The following is an 18,769-nucleotide window of genomic DNA, read 5'->3' on the forward strand; positions in this document are numbered from 1 at the left end:
TTCTGTTAATGAGTTGTTAATTGCGAGGCATTTTGGTACCCAACAGCAGGTACCAATATTTTGCAGACTGCCGCAGTGTTACGTCCATGTTACCGATACTACGGGCTTTTCCCAGTGAAGTACGTTTTGATCAGTGTTTGCTTTGGATTAGACTGGTGCAGATACTTAATTCTAAACCTTCCTTACTGGGGGCATGCATGCTATTCATTCGATAAATATTTACTTAGTGCCCACTGCCTGCAGGAAGCACCAAGCCTACCTGGTAAATGAAATGCGAACATAGAAGATAATGCGGTGGTGCAGAGTGGCTTCCTACCCCCCCCCCCGACTTATAGAAGCTTATTTTCAGTAAAATTAAGTAAAGCATAACTTAGTTGGGCTTTTGTCATAATCAGAAGCTGAGAATGTAGCTGCTGCCCTGCCAGGTGCTTCCTAGCCTTGATGGGAGGCTTGGCTCCCTTGCACTGACCAGTCTGTTTCCTGGAGCCTTTTGTGGGTTCCAGGGGACACCGATTACATGGTGACTTGCATACAGCATTCTGTTGTTTGTATCTAGGAGGCTGCGGTCATTTCTAATAGCCTTTGCCTTTTCTGATTCTGTGCTGAGAACTAAGAATGTTCCTCCTGCCTCCCTAGTTAGGCGGGGTGTTCGGTTTGCTTTAGAAGCAGTAACCAGCCTTAAGAGATCTGGCAGACCTACAGCCAGTGGAATTTAATTGCTGCAGAAGGAGGTGGAATTTAACTTGATCTTTTCCACTGCTTGTCCTTTTAAAAGCACTAAAAGTCATTTACATAAGGTGTTACCTTTTTTATTCGTTTTCTGGTGCACTGCCACTCGAGCTGCCCAGACCCAGTGCTCTCTATATTCTGCTTGTCTCCTCTGGTCACATCAAGAGGCAGTCAGCAGCAGAATAATAATTTCATTCCCCTCCCTCTCTCCCAAAGTGCCCAACAAGAATTATGGTCATTGTTAGTGTTTAGCTTTGAGTAAGTGCCCACATGACCTGCAGGATTAAACACAACAAAGGGACCCGCCAGTCCTCTTGGGAACAGCACCAGCCATGTTTCTGGCCAGTTTACACTGGGCCTTTGTGTCCCAAACCGGCCGCTCTCTTCTGCTTTTTGTTGCGCGCCTACTGTATTCCAGGGAGCTCTCCAGGCCCTTCACTTAGGTGACCCCTTTAGTTCTCATAGCAGCTGCGTGACTGTCCGTCAGTGTCCTAACCTCTTGCTTGTCCTGTCACCAGCCAGTGAGCCGTGGAGCCTGGACTCCAGTGCCATGCTTTGGCCTCCATGCCCAGAGCACTTTCTTCTGTGTGTTTGCAAACAGTCCACCCTTGGATGTGGAAAAGGCTGTGGATTTGGAAGGCTCTGCTTCCACAGGGAGATCTTTTGCAGGAGAGAGATGGGAGGCATTGTTAGATTTAGCCATGTCTGATTTGTCCTCAGAGGAGCTGCTGGCATCTGTTCTGAAGTCAGGCAGCTGGATGGGAGAGTGTTCAGAGCTAACTTGAGACGAGTAGGGGCCAAAAGGGACTTGAATTCTTGATCTGAGGGAAAGGTCAGGTGAGGCCAGGGCTCCTATTTGCCCCAAGATTCTGCTTCTGTCTGTTTGAGACTTTGTATCCTTCACTTGAAATGCTCAGTTTGAATAGCGGTGCTTTCTTTTTCCTTTTCGGAACCAGGAGCGATCCACCATGCCTGAAGTCAAAGACCTTTCGGAAGCCTTGCCAGAGACGTCCATGGATCCCATCACGGGAGTGGGAGTGGTGGCTTCTCGGAACCGAGCCCCAACAGGCTACGACGTAGTAAGTCAGGGTCCACTGATTCAACAGATAATTCTCTCCTGTGTTCAAGACCCTCTGAACCTGTGTGTAAGATGTGCTTCTTCCCTCTAGGAACTTGCGCAGGGCGGAAAGCATCACCAGTGGGAAGGCCTAGGGAGCGTCCTGGTTTGCAAGCAGAAGACCAGAGTCCATCTGGGCTGGTTCTCGGCCTTACCTGGGTCACTTGACCTCTGTGATAGTCACTTTCACTTTCTATAAAAGTAGGGGGTTGCCTTAGTTGATTTCCAAACTCATTTCTAGTTGTGACATTTCATGAAAAGAATCCAAGAGTCAGAAAGACCTTTGGTGGTTGTCATAGATTGTCCTACATGTATAAATGTCATAAATGTATTGATATACATTTACACAGCTCTTTACAGTTGATAAAGCAGCTTCCTACCCATGAACTCACTTGCCTCACGATCCCCTGGTGACAGGGAGGGCAAGTTGCTTTATCTCCATTGTGCTGAAGCTCTGAGAAGTGAAGTGGGGGCGTCCCAGTCCTTGGGAGTGGTGAAGAGGACCAGACCCCTCCCGGGTCCGGAGCTTCAACCCACCACATCGCCACAGTGCAGCAGAGGACTCACTTTGCTTTTCAGCAGTCATCTGTGGTGGTGGTCAGCTGCTGATGGCTGGAATGGATTATTTTGTTATTTCGGTAGATAAATTCCTATTTGGGTAGAGCTTAAAAAGGGCAGAGGACCTATTAGGAGGATTTAGTTAACAGTGACCATTGTCTTGTGTTCTGAGATTCTAATGTGGTCTTCTTTTCACTTTCCCCAGTTTGTTTGTGATGACACATTATCCTTGCTCATTGCAGGAAATGAAAATGTGCACCAAGAATACATAGGAGTCAAAGAACATGAGTCACATTAGCCAGCGCTGAAAACTGGCCGGGTGATTAGATCAGTGCCTGGTGTCCCAGGGGTGGGAGGGCTGGGATGCCCGGTCCAGAAGAAGCCCTGAGGCTGCATTTCTCAGCCTTGACACCACTGACACCAGGGCCAGATGATCCGATAATGGCGTGTCGCGTGTAGTGTGGGCACCGCGGGATGTTTAGCAGCCTTCCCAGCCTCTTCCCACCAGATGCCAGTAGCACCAGCCCCCGAGGTGTGACAACCAAAAATATGTCCAGACATTGCCAGATGCCCCCAGGCAGAGGGGATGGGCGGGCACAGTGGGTCCTCTTAGATGCCCCCAGGCAGAGGGGATGGGCGGGCGCAGTGGGTCCTCTTAGATGCCCCCAGGCAGAGGGGATGGGCGGGCACAGTGGGTCCTCTTGAGAACACTGCAGTGCAGGGAGCATCGGCCCATGCTGGGTCCCGCGTGAGGAAGGGGACGCGGGTTAAAATCCTCCACATCACTTTCCCAACTGTTCGAACGCTTATAAACATATTAAAAGTGAAAGGACGGGGGAATCTTTTTCGACAAGGATTTGAGTCTTACCCGCTGCCTGACTTCAAAGCACCGTTTGAATGTATAACTTGCCATAAAATAGAATCATTAGGTGTGGCTTTGTGCCATAAAACTCTTGGGGAAGCTAATAAAAATGTTCCCGATTTGAGAAGCCCAAGTGTCTTTTGATGAATTAGATATGAAGCAGCACGTCGTGAATCAGGGCAGGGCTCGGGGCGGGCGTCTCCGGGAGGACCAGCTCCTCCGGGGCTGCTCTCCTGGCGGGGGGACCTGGGTTTTCTTGCTGTTCCCTCTCATGGATCTGGGTCTTTAACATTCTGCTTGTACCTTCGGGGTCATCGTGAATGCCGGGCTAGTGGGCGGCAGATGGCCTCTGATAGTCTGGTTTTCTGAAAGTCTTGGTGCATCTGACAGGAGCAGAATCTATCCCTATCATTTTCTCCTAACATCTAGCTCAGGGCAGGAGAGCGCGGTGTCAAATGAGTAAGATTAATAAGCACATTTCCTGATTAGGCCGTACCGTGCATTATCGTGAAAGGTGAGCAGGGCAAGAGGCTCCGGAGGGTCAGCCTGGCAATTACCCAGCCCCCGCACTCTGAGCTGGCGTGTCCGAGCTCCCTCTGAAAGCCCTTTCGGCGACAGAGGTGGGAGCCATCTCTTTGTACTGACCGCTGGACTCTTCCCAGAGAAGCATCTGGATCCTTCCGGGTCTGAGTGCCCGGGCAGCCGGGGGAGGGCACGGAGGGAGGAGTGGTACCCCCCCATTCCTCTTTTCTATCCCAACCCCAGTGCAAGGTGCTCTGCAGTGGCCGGGCTGCAGATGCTCAGATGGAGCTGCAGGCCCAGGCTGAGGAGGCCCGCTGTGAACTGTGGCCGGACCTCCCTGTCACATGTGCTGCAGGATTGACCCCCCGCCCCCCATGCAGAGGGCGTCCGGTACTGTGGCTCGCAGCCCCAGGAGTTAGCACAGACCGACTGCTGCCACAGGGCTGCACAGCCACTTTAAAATGAGCAGAGGCCCTCTTGGTGCTGGAAGTAAAAGACGCCTAGTGTTTGTTTATAAAAATTTAATTTTATGACTTCTCTGCAAGTCAAGGGAAGCTTCCTGGGCTAAGAGGCTGTGGATTATTTGCTAAACTTCTCAATTTATTGTCCCTATTTCTGTAGGCCCCTCTGAAATAGCCTCCCCTTTCTATCCCTCAGCCACACTGAGACCTAGGAGTGACTGGTGATGCTGTTCCCTGGCGTCAGAGGGCGGGTGGTCTTGTGCGTCCTTGGTCCCTGGCGTGATGACTCTGTTGTAGATAGCTGGCATTGGCTGAAGTAGCACCTGCTCTTTTATCCCATGTGGATGGTCAGTTTTCAGTGAATCATGTTGCCGTAGAGGCACTTCATGCTAAAACTCCCCTGCGCAGAATTAAGCTTTGATTTCCAAGTCCCTCGAGGATGCAGCGGCAGTGTTTAAAGGCATCAAGCAGGACATCACTGGTGACCGTTGTTGGGAGTATCTCTGCGTTTTCCCAATGAAATGCATCCTACTTTTTAACCTGCATTCTTTTGCCTTTCTCAGTGAGTGTTTATACCTCAGAGACTAAAGCCACAACACTGTTTGTGAGATGACTTCTTCTTTCCAAAAAGGAAATAGCTTCCTTTGACAGTATGCTTCTTGGCATATACTTCCATAGGATAATAATATACCTTTTTGGCAAAAACAAAAATCCACAACGCAGAGAAAGATTAATCAAACATTCCAGAGTGTTTTCATTTTAAGCTGTTCATTTGTCTAGGCTGGTTTTTTTGAACACCTACTGTGTGCTGTCTAGGAGCCCTGGATATAGTTAGTGGTAAGTGAACACACACACCGTTCCTGCCTTTGTGAAGCTTGTGGTCTAGACAGGGAGAAACACAAATGATCACACAAGTAAATGTAAAATAAACCTCTGCTAAGGGCTTTGAAGGGAAGTCCTAAAAGGCTGTCTTACCTTTCAGATCCAGCTTCCCAGATCGCCCCCTTTCTTTGACTAAGTCCCAGAGCATGATAGCATGAACCTCCCTCAACTGACTTCTGGAAGTAGCTCCCTTTTTTCTCTACCCTGAGGCCTGCCCAGTGTTCGTCCTCCAGCTTTTTCTGGGCCTTTCCTAGGGCACCCCCTCACGTGTGCTGGGGTCCTTCAGTTCTGGCCTTCTCCTGGCTGCTGTGCTGCACCGTTTGCACTGGTGACGTCTCTGAGGTTGCCCTTGTCTGGGTGCAGCTTCCCTGCTAACCTGGCTTCCCGGCCTGAGTGGGGGTGGACACTGCTGACCCTTCCTCTTCCTTGCTCTGTGACCTTCCATGGTTCTCCACAGAACAGCTGAGACAAGTTACTTTTCATGAGACTTTTCTGGAGCTCTGAGGACGATGGGACAAGAGAGTAAGGCTCAGAGAATATTGCTGCTAAGGCCCCCGTCTGCCCTCAGGCCCCCTCTCGGCCCGGCCTTTGCCTTGCTTATGGCTCCTTCATTCTGCCTACTGGCACTGCTGTGTATGTGGTCCCAGCCAAGCTGAGTCTTGGGCTCAGAGAGATGAGGAGAACTTTTTCTTCTTCTTTTTCTTCGCTCTGATCTACAACCTCCTTTATCCCCTTCCTGAGAAACCCCTCCTGACACGCAGGAGTTTTCCTGGCACAGTGACCCTAAAGTGACAGATGAGCCCCTAGTTCAAAGACTCTTTCCAGATGTGCAGGTGAGGGTTCTCAGGCATTTTGGGTCTCAGTCCTCTGCAGGAGCCCGCACCCCAGATTCCTGCTGCTGTAGGACTCGGGTGCTGCTGAGAGTCTGCCTTCTAGCCAGTTCCCGGGTGCCGTTGATGCTGTTGGTTCAGGGGCCACACTGGGAGAATGACTGGTCTAAGTCAAGTCATTCTTAAATAATCTGTCCATGTGGTCCCCACAGGTCTCTCTCGGGAAGGGCTGTGTGAGCTTTTCCTGTTACTTTTCAGCCTCTCCTGATTTAGAGTTTAGAAAGTCTCGGGGATGTGTGTGTATGTTTGTGGGTTTGTTTTTTTTTTTCCTAGATAAAAATGGATGGTGCTAGTTATACTGTCAAAACTTAGATATATTGTGGACATAGCTCCCTATCAGTTGGTATAGCTATATCGTCTTAATAATGTACCTGTTATTGTCTGGCTGGACCAACGTTTGGCTAGTAATCCCATATTAAAGGACGTTGGGTCTGTTTCCTTTTTTGTTTTTAATATGCTAAACATCCTTATGTATGTATTTTGGCACAGCTGTCCTATTCGTGCCATAGAATAATTTCATAGGTGGGAACTTCTGGGGCAGGGTGTTCCCATTTTAAACTTGGTAAATATTGCCAATTATGTTCTGGAAATGTTGTGACATTTTGTCCCTTTCTGTCCTCGGGCGAGTGTGAGTAAAGTGAGATTTTGTGGTGGGGGTGTGGATTGACCACGTCCCCCCACCTCCAGGCTTTGTGCCCAGCTTCCTGTCACACTGGTCCTCAGGGTCGGGCAGACCTCTGGGGCGAGGGCCTGAGCAGTGTGCCGGGTCCGTGGTCCCCAGGCGGTCTCTCCGCTCCGACCACCAGAGACACGACCGCCACCCGGCTCCTTTCGTTCAGCACCTGTGATTTCCTTCCGTCCTCCAGTCCCGCTTCCTCTGCTCACTTCTCCCCCGGCCTCATCGAACCTCTGACTTGCCCATATTTGGAATAAGGAGAAACCCTTGAACCTGCTTTTTCCATATTTCCAAAATCCCTGTCCTCCCACCTTTTTGGGTACAATCTTACTCATCCTTCAGAACTCAGTTTGAAGAAGTTCCTTGGTTAAGCTTTTCCCAACATTATATGTTCCTTTTCTGCTTCACTCATTGGCTTCACAGATGTTTATTGACCAGCTACTATTGTGCAGAGGCCCTGGGAATCCCAGTGTCTTGGGAGGGGTTCCATCAGGTGAAACTGGTTGGAGATGAGGCTGGGCAGGTGGATGAGGCCAGATCACACCAGAGTTCTGTGAGCTACGCAAAGGCCTGGGCCTTATTCTGAGGGTGGTGGGAGTCACTAAAGGAAAGCTTTAAGAAGAAGATTCTTAGATTTGTGTTTTTGGAAGTCTCCTTGGTGTGCGCAGGAAGGGAAGTAGTTGGAGGGTGTGAGTATTGAGGCAAGGGGCCGAGTTTGGAGACTCTGTCTCAGTGTGGGGGGAGAGGGAGAGAGCCTGCCCCGCTAACAGCAGAGATGTGGGGCATGGAGACCCAAATGCATGTTCTTCTGCTGAAAAAAAATGGACTGAATTTTGGGAGATGGGTGCAGAGGTGAGGAAGGGGAAGGACCAGGATGACGGGGTGTCTTGCCGTGCAGCTGGGTGGATGTTGATGCCTCTCTTGAGCTAGGAGTGTAGACAGCCAGGTGGGTTGAGGGTGGAGGAGGACCATTGGTTCAGTTTTGGACACACACACTGAGTTTGAGGTGCCTGTGTGATGTCTGGGTGGGGATGCTGAGCAGCCCCAGGTCCGAAAGTGTGGAGGGACGTCTGAGTGTCATCATCACATGGCAGAAACTCTGGTGTCACCGAGATGGCCCTGTCACATCAGACTCCTTGTCAGAGTCCCCCAGAGCATCACTGATTAGGGGGTGGGAAGGAAGGAAGCATCAATGGGAGCCTGGGGCTGAGCGCCCAGAGGGGCAGATGAAAAATTAGTAAGAAACCAGAGGAAAATGAGTATTTCTAGAAAAAGGGGTGGTCGGTAATAGTCCAAGTTTCTTAAAGGGTTAATAAAATAAGGCTGAAAGGTTTTTGTTGGGCTCAGTAACAAGAGGCGGCTGTGAACTTGGTGGTAGGCTCAGAAGCAAGGTTGGAGTGGATTTGAAGAGTCCACCTGCAGTGGGAAGTACGCGTACAGGTTGGCCTTTAAAGGAGGGAGGTGGCGGCGGGTGGTGGCTTGGAGGTTGCCACATTGGGGTGGGCAGGTGTTGAGTATGTCGAGTTGCTGATGGGAAGGGAGCAGCGGTAGGGAGGGCTGACCCTGGAGGAGGGAGAGGCTATCTGCTGAAGCCGGGCCCGTGGCATCCAGAGCTGGCGAGAGAAAAGCCCAGGAAGTCAGGTTTGTGTAGCTTTTGCTCACTCCTGGCACGCGTGCTGGGGCGCCAGCCTTGGTCGTGGCCTCTGACGGCCCAGGGGGCCTCTGAGGGCTGTGCACGGACCAGTCACCCCCTCACTTTCCACTTCTCTCTCCATTCGGTCCTTTCTCCTCCCCCGTCTCCTTTCTCTCAGCACTCCTGTTCATTCCTGCAACTAAGTAGACGACAAAACATTTCTTAAAAACTGCTGGATCTGTATAGTTTATATACACCCGAAATGTACTTCAGATTTTCTAGGTAATCGGAAGTTCCAAGTGCTGGAACTGCCAAGTCAGAGGGGCTTTGGGGGTGCTAGGAGAGGAGGACTCTCCTCTGGGCCTGTGGGCCGTGTCTAGGGGCATAGAGAAGGATGAGTCGAAAATTCTAAACCTGCAAATGAGGTCCTACCTACCAAAGTGGAGAAAGAAAAAAATAATCTACTCAGTGCTGAGGCAGATTCAAGCAAGGTGGTATTTTTACATAGAGTTCAAGAAATTTTTTTTAAAAAATCAATGAAAAGCATGTGAAGATGGTAATGATGTCTTATTAAAAACATATGGTAGATATCAAGTGGAAATTGTAGGACATAATCATATGTCCGGTCTGATCACAGCTGTCAGGTGGGTCTCCCGAGAGCTGCCATTGCGGGGGAGGCCTGGGCAGGCAGAAAGACCACCCCGTCCCTTGTGGCCAGAGAGCAGGAGGTACCCCCCCACCCCCAAGCTCTGGCTTCACGAAGCAGGTGCAGAAGCTGCCTCGGGCTCCCTCCCTGAACTTCACCGTCATCCAGAGCCTGCTCCCAAGGGCAGAAATGACTGCAGACCGAGTCTTGCCTCACACACGCTGGTTTATTTTCAGAACCAGAGCTAGTTTTGATAAGAGGCACCAGGTGTTCCTCCCTTATGTTTTGCGAGAAAATAGACAACGCTGAGATTTACTGCAAACATGGAAAGTGATTTTATGACCAGCCCTCGGGCCTTTGTTTCCTGTGGCCTGGATTAGCAAGCTTGGGCAGCAGCATCACGCCTGCACCTTCCCCAACTGTGTCCCCGCAGAGCCCTGGCATCGGGAAGTGGAGCCGTGCCTGGGACCATGCAGGTGGGCCGCTCACACACACACACACACACACACACACACACACACACACCCCTGCCTGGCTCACTCACACACACACACACACACACACACACACATGCACGCACACACACCTGCCTGGCTCTCACACACACACACACACACACACCCCTGCCTGGTTTGCGGGAGCGAGCGTCACTGTTGTCGGGATGAGTCTCAGAGATGGTGGCTCAATTGCTTCCTTCTTGGCTTTTCTCTCCCACCAACTACAAATGTTGGTTTTGACCCAAAGGCTTTCTTCTCACTAATGACTCGTTCCATGGTTTGTTCATCAGGAAAGGGGAGAGGACTTGGGGTGTTCTGGCACCCCCCGACCCCGTACCAAAACCTCCTGTTCCCTAGAAAGGCTCCTTTTGCCAACAGATGCTTGCAGTATAGCACAGGGAACTCTACCCAATAGTCTGTGATGGTCTATATGGGAAAAGAATCTGAAAAAGAGTGGTTCTGTGTACATGTGTAACTGAATCGCTTTGTTGTACGGTGGAAATTATCACAACATTGTAAATTAACTATACTTTCGTAAACCTTTAAAAAGTGAAAAAAAAAAAGCCTTCTGGCAAAGAAACCTCAAGTAGTGGGTTAATGGGAACAAGGAGGGACTTGCTTTAATCTTTCTCTTTTTTTTCAGTTAAACCTTTTACTTGGAGGTAATCACAGATGCACATGCAGTTGTGAGGTATGATACAGGGAGATCTTGTTTTTACGGGATTTCCCCGAGAGGTGACGCCTTGCACGCTCTAGTACAGCATCACAGCCAGGATATCGACACAGATGCATATATTGACCAGGACATAGTCAAGATCAGAACATTTATTTCAGTTTTTGTTCCGGGGTGGTGAGGCCAATAGGTCAGGAGCTAACTGCCATTGAGAAGAGTTTGTTTTCACAGTTCCCAAGAGGAGGGGGCATGCCACGCTCTGCAGGGCCGCCTGGGGACGCAGGCACAGGGAGTGAGGGGAAAGCATGGGCTGGGGCCTCTGTTGTGGTTTCTGTGGGAAATGCATGGCAAGGCAGGATGAGCAGACCTAGGATTGTCTCCTTGAAATAATTTCATCTTGCTCTGGGCGTAGGTGTGGCCTCCAGCAGTCAGATACCTGACCTTGGAGTGATCTAGGGCAGAAGAGTGTTTCAGACCAAAGGAGCCTGAGAAAAGGGGGCAGGCGGGCATATGGCCTCAGGATTGGTTGGTCTGCATATCAAAAAACGTTTGCTTCCAGGCAAGTTGTATTCTGCCTTTAGGAATTAGCTAACCTCCTTGTTAACCACCGACAACCACTAACTTGTTCTCCATTTCTATATTTTATCTTTTCAGGAATATTGTATAAATTGAACCATGTAACCTTTCGGGATTGGCTTTTTTCATTTTCAGAAACTCAGCATAATTCTCTGGAGATTCATCTAGAGACTCTATTGCATGTTTCAATAGTTTGTTCCTCTTTGTGGCTGAGTAGTATTAATTGATGTGACTGTGCTGCGTTTGTTGAACCGTTACCCACTGAAGGACGGCGTGGTTGTTTCCAGTTTGGAGCCATCACGATTAAAGCGGCTGAAGCTTCTCATGTGCAGGTTTTTGTGTTATCATAGTTTTCAGTCCTCCAGAATAAATGTCTGGGAGTACAATTGCTGGTCGTATGGTAGTTGCATATTTAGTTTTTAAAGAAAATGCCAAACTGTTCTCCTGTGTGGCTGGTATCATTTTATATTTCCACCAGTAATGAATGAATGATCCAGTTTTTTCCATATCTTTTCTAGTATCTGTTCACCATTTTGTTCGTTGGTTTTAGCCGTTCTGATAGGGTTTCAGTAGTAACTCATTTGGTTTTAATTTGTATTCCTGTGGTGGCTAATGATGTTGCACATCTTTTCATGTGAGTGTTTGCCATCTCTGTTTCTTCAATGAAATCTTGCTTTGTGTCTTACTCATTTTCTAATTGGATTGTTTGGTTTTCACTGTTGAGTTTTAAGAGTTCTTTGTATATTCCAGGTATGAGACTTGATGGCTGTGTGATTTGGAAACTTTTCCTCTAGTCTGTACTTGTATTTTGACCTTAGCAAGGTCTTTTACAGGGCAGAAGACCAGTCCAGGTTGTCACCTGTGTGGCTCACCAGCTGGCTATAGTTCAGAGGTTCCAGTGACCCTTTTTTTAGGTTTAATTAATTTTCTAGAGTGGCTCACAGAACTCAGAGAAACGTTTTACTTACTAGAATCACTGGTTTATTATGAGAGGACATAACTCAGGAACGGCCAGATGGAAGAGTTTGATAGAGCAAAGTATGCGAAAGGGTATGTCTCTCCCAGTTTGCCACTCTCCCCAGATCTTGTGTCTTCACCAGCATGGAAGCTCTCCAAACCTCATCCTTTTGGGTTTTTATGGATGCTTCATTACATAGGTATAATTGATTAAATCATTGACCATTGGTAATTGGTTCAGCCTCCAGCTGTGTATCTCTGCTGAACTTCGAGACGCTGCTGAACTCACTTATTAACGCATATTCCTTGGGCTTTTCTCTGTAGGCCATCACATCATCCTTTCTTCCTTTCCGGCCTGTTTGCCTTTTATTCCCCTTTCTCGCCTTACTGTGATGGCTAGAACTTCTAGCACGATGCTGCGTAAGAGTGGTGAGAGTGCACATCCTTGCTCTGTTCCTGATAAGGGGAAGAGCATTCAGTCTTGGTCACCATTAAGTGTAATATTAGCTGTAGGTTTCTTCATAGATGCTCTTTATCAAGTTGAGAAAATTCATGCCTATTCCTATTTTTCTAAGAATTTTTATTATGAATGAGTGTGAGTTTTGCCTCCATTTATTTATTTATTGGTTTTTGCTTTTTAGAGCTGCACCTGCAGCATATGGAGATTGCCATGCTAGGGGTCGAATCAGAGCTGTAGCTGTAGCCACAGATATGCCAGATCTGAGCCGCGTCTGCAACCTACACTACAGCCCACGGCAACACTGGATCCTCAACCCACTGAGCGAGGCCAGGGATCCTCATGGATTCATTTACTGCATTCATTAATTCAGTCAGATTCATTAACTGCTGAGCCGCAGTGGGAACTTTGAGTTTTGCTTCTTTTTAATTCGTGCTTTCATGATGCATCTTTTTCTAGACTTTTACTTTCAACCTGCTTATAGAATAATATTTTAAATGAGTTTCTGGTACATTGCACGTAGTTAGGTCATGTATTTAAATCTACTCTGCCAATCTCTGTCTTTTAATTGGTATATTTAGACCATTTATATTTAATGTAGATATTGATATGTTAGGGCTTAAAGCTACCATTCTATTTTTTTAACTTTCTGGGGGTTTTTTATGTATTTTTCTCCTACCTTCTTGTGAGTTACTTGAGCATTTGTTGTAATTACATTTTAGCTTATGTAAGTGTTTTTGAATGTATTTCTGTGCATAACTTTTTTACTAGTTGCTCTACCTGTGTGTGTGTGTGTGTGTGTGTCTTTTTTTTTTTTTTTTTCTTGCCACATCCATGTCATGTAGAAGTTCCCAGACCAGGGATCAAACCTGTGCCAGTTGCAGCCTGTGCCATAGCTGAAGCACTAGGGAACTATATGTGTGTGTATCTTATAGCAATCTGTTGGCAATGTCATTTTACTAGGTCAAGTGAAGTGTAGAACACTTACTCTCTTTTATAGCCTTTTATCCTCCCTCATTTATAAATATAACTGTCTTACATAGTTCCTCTATGTATATACACAACCACATCAGAGGTATATTTTGCTTCTATCATCAAGCATAATTTATAAAAATTCAAGGTGAAAGGAAAATATATTTTATTTACTCACATTTTTGTTTGCCATGTTTTTTCACCCTTCCCAATATTTCAGAGTTCCTTCTTTTACCATTTCTGTTCTGTTTAGAGAATTGGCCTTTAAGCCTATGCTTTAGAGTGTGTCTGCTGGCGACAGATTCTCTTATTTTTTCTTTTTCTGAAAATGTCTTTATTTCTTGTTCATTCCTGAAGGATATTTCACTGGATATAGGATTCTGGGTTGACAGTTCTTTTAGCACTTGAAAAATGATGTGCCATTTCCTTCTGGTCACTATGGTTTCTAATGAAAAATCTGCAGTCCTTCGATTTGTTCTTCCCCTATAAGTAAAGTGTCGTTTCTTTCTCAATTCTTCAAAAATTTTTCTTTGTCCTAATTTTTCAAAGTTTGAATATGATGTGTCTTGGTGTGGATTTATTTGGATTTATTCTATTTGGAGTTAGCTTACCTTCTTGACTCTGTGGATTTATGCCTGTTGCTAAATTTAAGAAGCTTTCAGCCATTATTTCTTCAAGGACTTTTTCACCCTCCCCTTTCTTCTCCTTTCCTGGAACTCTGAGGACAGAATGTTAGACCTTTTGTTGTAGTCCCCCAGGTCCCTGAGGCTCTGTTGATTTTTTATTCAGTCTATTTTCTCTCTGTTGTTCACATTGGGTAATTTCTATTCTCTCTCTCAGTTTACTGATTCGTTCTTAATGCCTACAAGACCCAGGAAGCTTCAGGGCTACCTTTCTAAATTTTTATGGTCCACATTAATGTATTAAGAGGCTGGTTGTGTTAGGATGGTGTGTATCGGAAAGAGGGGATGTGGCTGGAGCTGAGAATTGTGGGCGTTGAGCTCTGTTATTGAAAGATAAAAATCACTGAAGGGGAGAGTCCATGAGAGTCCAGGTAAGGGAGATGAGACTAGAAGGATGTGTCTGTTCCAGTTCTTGAATAGGCAGACATCCAGGGGATCTAGCAACTAGTTCCTTTAATTAAATCAGTTAATTATTTGTAAAGTATTGTTTTAATAACAAGTAACTATTATTAACAGTTTGGTCTATGCCCTTCCATTCTTTTCTCTGAATTTGTAAATATATTTATACAGAGATAGAGAAAAAGAGGCAGGGGGTGGGCTGTCCAATTTAATGGTCAAAAGCATAGACTCCTTAAGCCTCCAACCTGGGTTCATGTCTTGGCTAAGAGCTTAAAACAGTGACTGGCATTAGCTTGGGCTATGATGCGCTAACTGTTATTATTATTATTATTATTACTATTATTAATGCAGATGCTGTACATAATATTCTTTGACTTTCCTCTTTTCCTTAACAATGTCTATAGGAGATCTTTCCATGTCACAGTAAATATATCAACGTCATTCTTTCTAATGGCCGTTTATCCACTGTAGAGTAAATAACTTGTTAACCAGTCCTATGCAAATGAAAATTTAATTTTTTTTGTCTTTGCAAAGCAGTGCTGTGATAAATATCCCTAGAGATAACATCTTGGGATATGTGCTGATGGATCAAAAGATATGTACATTTTAAATTTTAGTAAACACCAATAGCTTTCCAAAAATACTTTTCCGGTTTATGTACACTCCCAGTAAATGGTGTACAAAAGTTTCTCTATCCATCTTCTTAGGTGAATTTCTTGTTTTCATAATTAACTCATTTAGTTGGCTTTTTCTTACTGATTCATAGGATTCCCTCATATACTCTTTTAATTCTTTGCCTATTATAAATACCGTTATTTTTTTTCTCAGACCGTCATTGTCTTTCAGCCATGTTCATGGTATCAAACTTGGTTTGTTCATCTTATCAAAGTTTTTCATTTTTATGTAGTCATATCTGTCAGTTTTTTTCTTTCTTTTTGAACTTAATAGTTTGAAAGATGTGTCTAGATACTAAAACTAGTAGGTAGAAGTTTTTTGAGAAACAGTATATGTACATAGTCTCAAAGTCTCTCTCACAAATTTCTTACTAATTACAAAAGAATAAAAGTAGGAAACCCAGAAGGTACCACCTTAAGCAAGTGATCCAAGTTAAAGTAACTGGTAATGAGACAAACAGATGATATACTGTGAAGGACACAGCATGTAAATAGATATGTGATTGTGTATGTCACATACGTATGAGAGAAGAAGCAAATACAGTAAAATGTTAACATTTTAGGGGATCTGGGTAAAGGGCATCCAGGAATTCTTTGTATTATTTTTGTAACAACTCAAGTTATTTCAAACTAGTAATTTAAAAAAATTAAAGACACAAAAAGCCTGTCTATCTCAGGATTATAGAAATAGCCTCCATTTTTAAGCTAATACTTTGTCTTGTTTTATTGATTTGGCTTTTTAAACAGCCAGATTTTTATTCTGGAGGCTAGTGTCAGGTGAAGGCTAACTTAAGTTCTTCCAAATGTGTAGCCACTTTCTGAGCACTACCTTCTCCCTGTCTGGTGTGCTGCTGCTGTTGTGAGCTAGATCCCTGCGTGTGCCACACAGGCTTGTGCTCCAGTCGGGCCGAAAGTGCATTTCTTATCCCAGAGGTGGGACTAAGCAGCTTCGTTTCCTTTAGGGGTAGAGCCCTCATGCAGACAGCACAGGACATGAGGCCAACAAAAATAAGCTGTATTATAATCTCCTTCTGAGCCCTACTGTCCCCCAGCCAGACCAGACCGCCAGGGTTGGGAGCAGGGGCGGGGGTGAGAGATCGCTGATCTGAGGGGTCAGCAAGGAATGCTGGGTAGGCCTTGCTCACGGGGCTGGACGTGAGGCCCATGGGCCCTGTCAGTGGGTCTAGCAGCAGCCGCCCTGCAGCAGGGCCTGGGCTAACACCCCAGTTAGGTCAAATTCTACCTCTAACCGCAAATCATTCCCTTAACATTCACCCCTGGCTTTTGTGCTTAAATCTAAATTACTGCATTATGACCATGTTGCAACATCTTACTTATAACCAGAGGCCTGGAGCCATCAATTGACTGAGGAAGCAGTTTGGTGACCAGTCTTTTTGCAGGATCGCATTTGCTTAAACCCCAAAGAGGGGAATTTTCCAGAGTATTTCTAGGCTCTCTTACATTTCATTAATTTATTTAACCTATCCTTCTGCAGTAACACGCTGTTTTAGTTATTGAAACTTTATAGCATGTGGGGGGGGTGTTTTTTTTTGACGCTAGCAATTCAGTTTTTGAAGTTAGCACCGCGATTTTCTAAAAATTGAGGTGAAATTCACCTAACATAAAACTAACCGTTTTAAAGTGACATTGAGTAGTCACAAGGGTGTGTGGCCATCATCTCTGTCTAGTTCCAAAACGTTTTGTCACCCTAAAAGGAAACCCTGTACCCATTAGGAAGTTGCTGACAGCCCCCTCCTGTCCTTGGCAGCCACCATCTGGGTTCTGTCTCTCTCCTATCCTGGATATTTTGTAAAATTGGAATCACATAATGTACGACCTCTTTTTTTGGTTTGGCTTCTTTCACCCAGCATAATATTTGCAAGGTTTTCACAGCATATGTGATATCTGATAGAGCGATTTCCTTCCTTTTTATTCTCATTTTCAGAAAGATTTGGTTATTACAACATATTATCTTTTCTGAAAGAACTTGAGAGTCAGCTTGTCAAATTTCACAAAATTCTGTGTTTTGATTCTCGGCCTAATTGCACTAAGTTATGAAGTTGATTTGAGGGGGACCCATATATTTATAATATTGAATTTTCCCATCTTAGGATACGGTCTTGGTGTATGTCCTTCACTAAGTTTTATAGTGTTCCGTGTATGTTTTGTCACTTCAGGATGTGCTTTTTTTAGTTTCTGTTGTATATGCTTTTTAAGTGCAACTTTATTGAGATATAATGGATCTCCAGTATACTGCATATGGCAGAGTGTTCAGTTTGATGAATTTTGATGTAGGAATGTATCCATCTGTGGAGCCTTCACCACAGTTAAGCCGACAAGCATGTCCACCACGGCCCCGGATCATCCCTGGGAAACCACTGATCCACTTTCTTCCAGACCAGCTTTCATATACGTTCCATTTTTTGTCTGTTCCCCCCCCCCCCAGAGTTTTGTTTTGTTTTGTTTTGTCTGACTTTTCTCTCTCAGAATACTTATTTTGAGATTCATTCACGGTGTTGAGTATATGAACAGTTTTTGTGTGCTTACGGAATGAGTAGTACTCCATTGAATACTTATGTGATAATTTGCTTGTTGCTCATTATGTGGGTTGTTTCCAGCTTGGGCTATTAAAAATCAAGCTACTTTGAACTTTCAGATACAAGTCTCTTTTTTCCGCTGTAGCCACGGCAGGGATTAAGTCCTAGGCCAGGGGTTAAGTCCAAGCCGTAGCTGCAACTACAGCCCAGCACTGCTGAATCCTCACCCCACTGCGCTCGGCCAGGCATTGAACCTGCACCTCCACAGCGACCCGAGCCACTGCAGTTGGATCCTTAACCCACCGCATCACAGCGGGAGTTCCCAGATTCAAGGCTTTGCCTGGACACGTGCTTTCATTGCTCTGGGGTAAACACCTGGGAGAGAAGGCTGGAGTGAATGGTGGATGTGTGTTTAACTTTTTAAGAACCTGCCAGACTTTTCTAAGTTTCTGTTAGCATCTTACATTCCTACCAGCAGGATGTTAGAGTTTAATTATTCAAAACCCTTATCAGCACTTCCTATGTTCATTCTTTTTAATTTTAACCATTCTAGCGGGTGTGTGGTGGCATTTGATTACATAGTTTGAGTTTGCATTTCATTGCTTGGTCACCATGATTTTGAGTATCTTTTCCTTGTGCCTTTTTGCTGTTGCTGTATCTTCTTTGGTGAAGTGTCTGTTCAAAAAAAATTTTATTTTTTTCTTTTCAGGGCCACACTGTGGCATATGGAAGTTCCCAAGCTAGGGGCTTAATCAGAGGGGCCTATGCTACAGCCACAGCCACGCGGAGTCTGAGCCGTGTCTACAACCTGCATCACAGCTGGTGGCCATACCGGATCCTTTAACCCACTGAGCAAGGCCAGGGATCAAACCTGCATCCTCGCGGATACTAGTTGGGTTTTTCACCGCTGTGCCACAACAGGAACGCCTAGACTGCCTTTTCTCAACAGTATTTTTGAAAGGCAAAACTTTTAAAGTTTGATGAATTCAGTTTATTGACTTTTTTCTTTTATAGTTAGTGTTTTGTATTGCATTTAAGAAATCTTGGCCGATTGGTGTTCCCATCGTGGCGCAGTGGTTAACGAATCCGACTAGGAACCATGAGGTTGCGGGTTCCATCCCTGGCCTTGCTCGGTGGGTTAAGGATCCGGCGTTGCCGTGAGCTGTGGTGTAGGTCGCAGAGGCGGCTCGGATCCCACGTTGCTGTGGCTCTGGCGTAGGCCAGCGGCTACAGCTCCAATTAGACCCCTAGCCTGGGAACCTCCACATGCCATGGGAGTGGCCCTAGAAAAGGCAAAAAGACAAAAAAAAAAAAAAAAAAAAAAAAGAAAGAAAAAGAAATCTTGGTCGATCTGGGTCAGGATTTTTC

The 18,769-nt window shown here is 45.8% G+C and overlaps 1 protein-coding gene and 1 long non-coding RNA gene across 16 annotated transcripts in view; both read left to right on the forward strand.

The window, feature by feature from the left end:
- MVB12B (multivesicular body subunit 12B) overlaps nucleotides 1–18,769 on the forward strand; it is a 492,693-nt gene that overhangs the window by 334,872 nt on the left and 139,052 nt on the right. For all 15 annotated transcript variants that reach the window (XM_084996616.1, XM_084996598.1, XM_084996539.1 and 12 more), the window contains one exon: nucleotides 1,686–1,808. In XM_084996616.1, coding sequence (XP_084852742.1) covers nucleotides 1,698–1,808 — 111 coding nt within the window. In that variant the 5' untranslated portion in view covers nucleotides 1,686–1,697. The remainder of the gene's footprint in view (nucleotides 1–1,685; nucleotides 1,809–18,769) is intronic.
- On the forward strand, nucleotides 1,899–7,931 carry LOC146407276 (uncharacterized). Its single transcript, XR_014827842.1, has 2 exons — nucleotides 1,899–3,049; nucleotides 3,097–7,931. It is a non-coding gene; the product is annotated as an uncharacterized LOC146407276 (long non-coding RNA).

This window comes from Sus scrofa, chromosome 1 (genome assembly GCF_054392235.1).
Source record: "Sus scrofa isolate SSC_HxYL_T2T_F1_AM1 chromosome 1, Sscrofa_HxYL_maternal_Yorkshire_Landrace_v2.0, whole genome shotgun sequence".
Taxonomy (NCBI): domain Eukaryota; kingdom Metazoa; phylum Chordata; class Mammalia; order Artiodactyla; family Suidae; genus Sus; species Sus scrofa.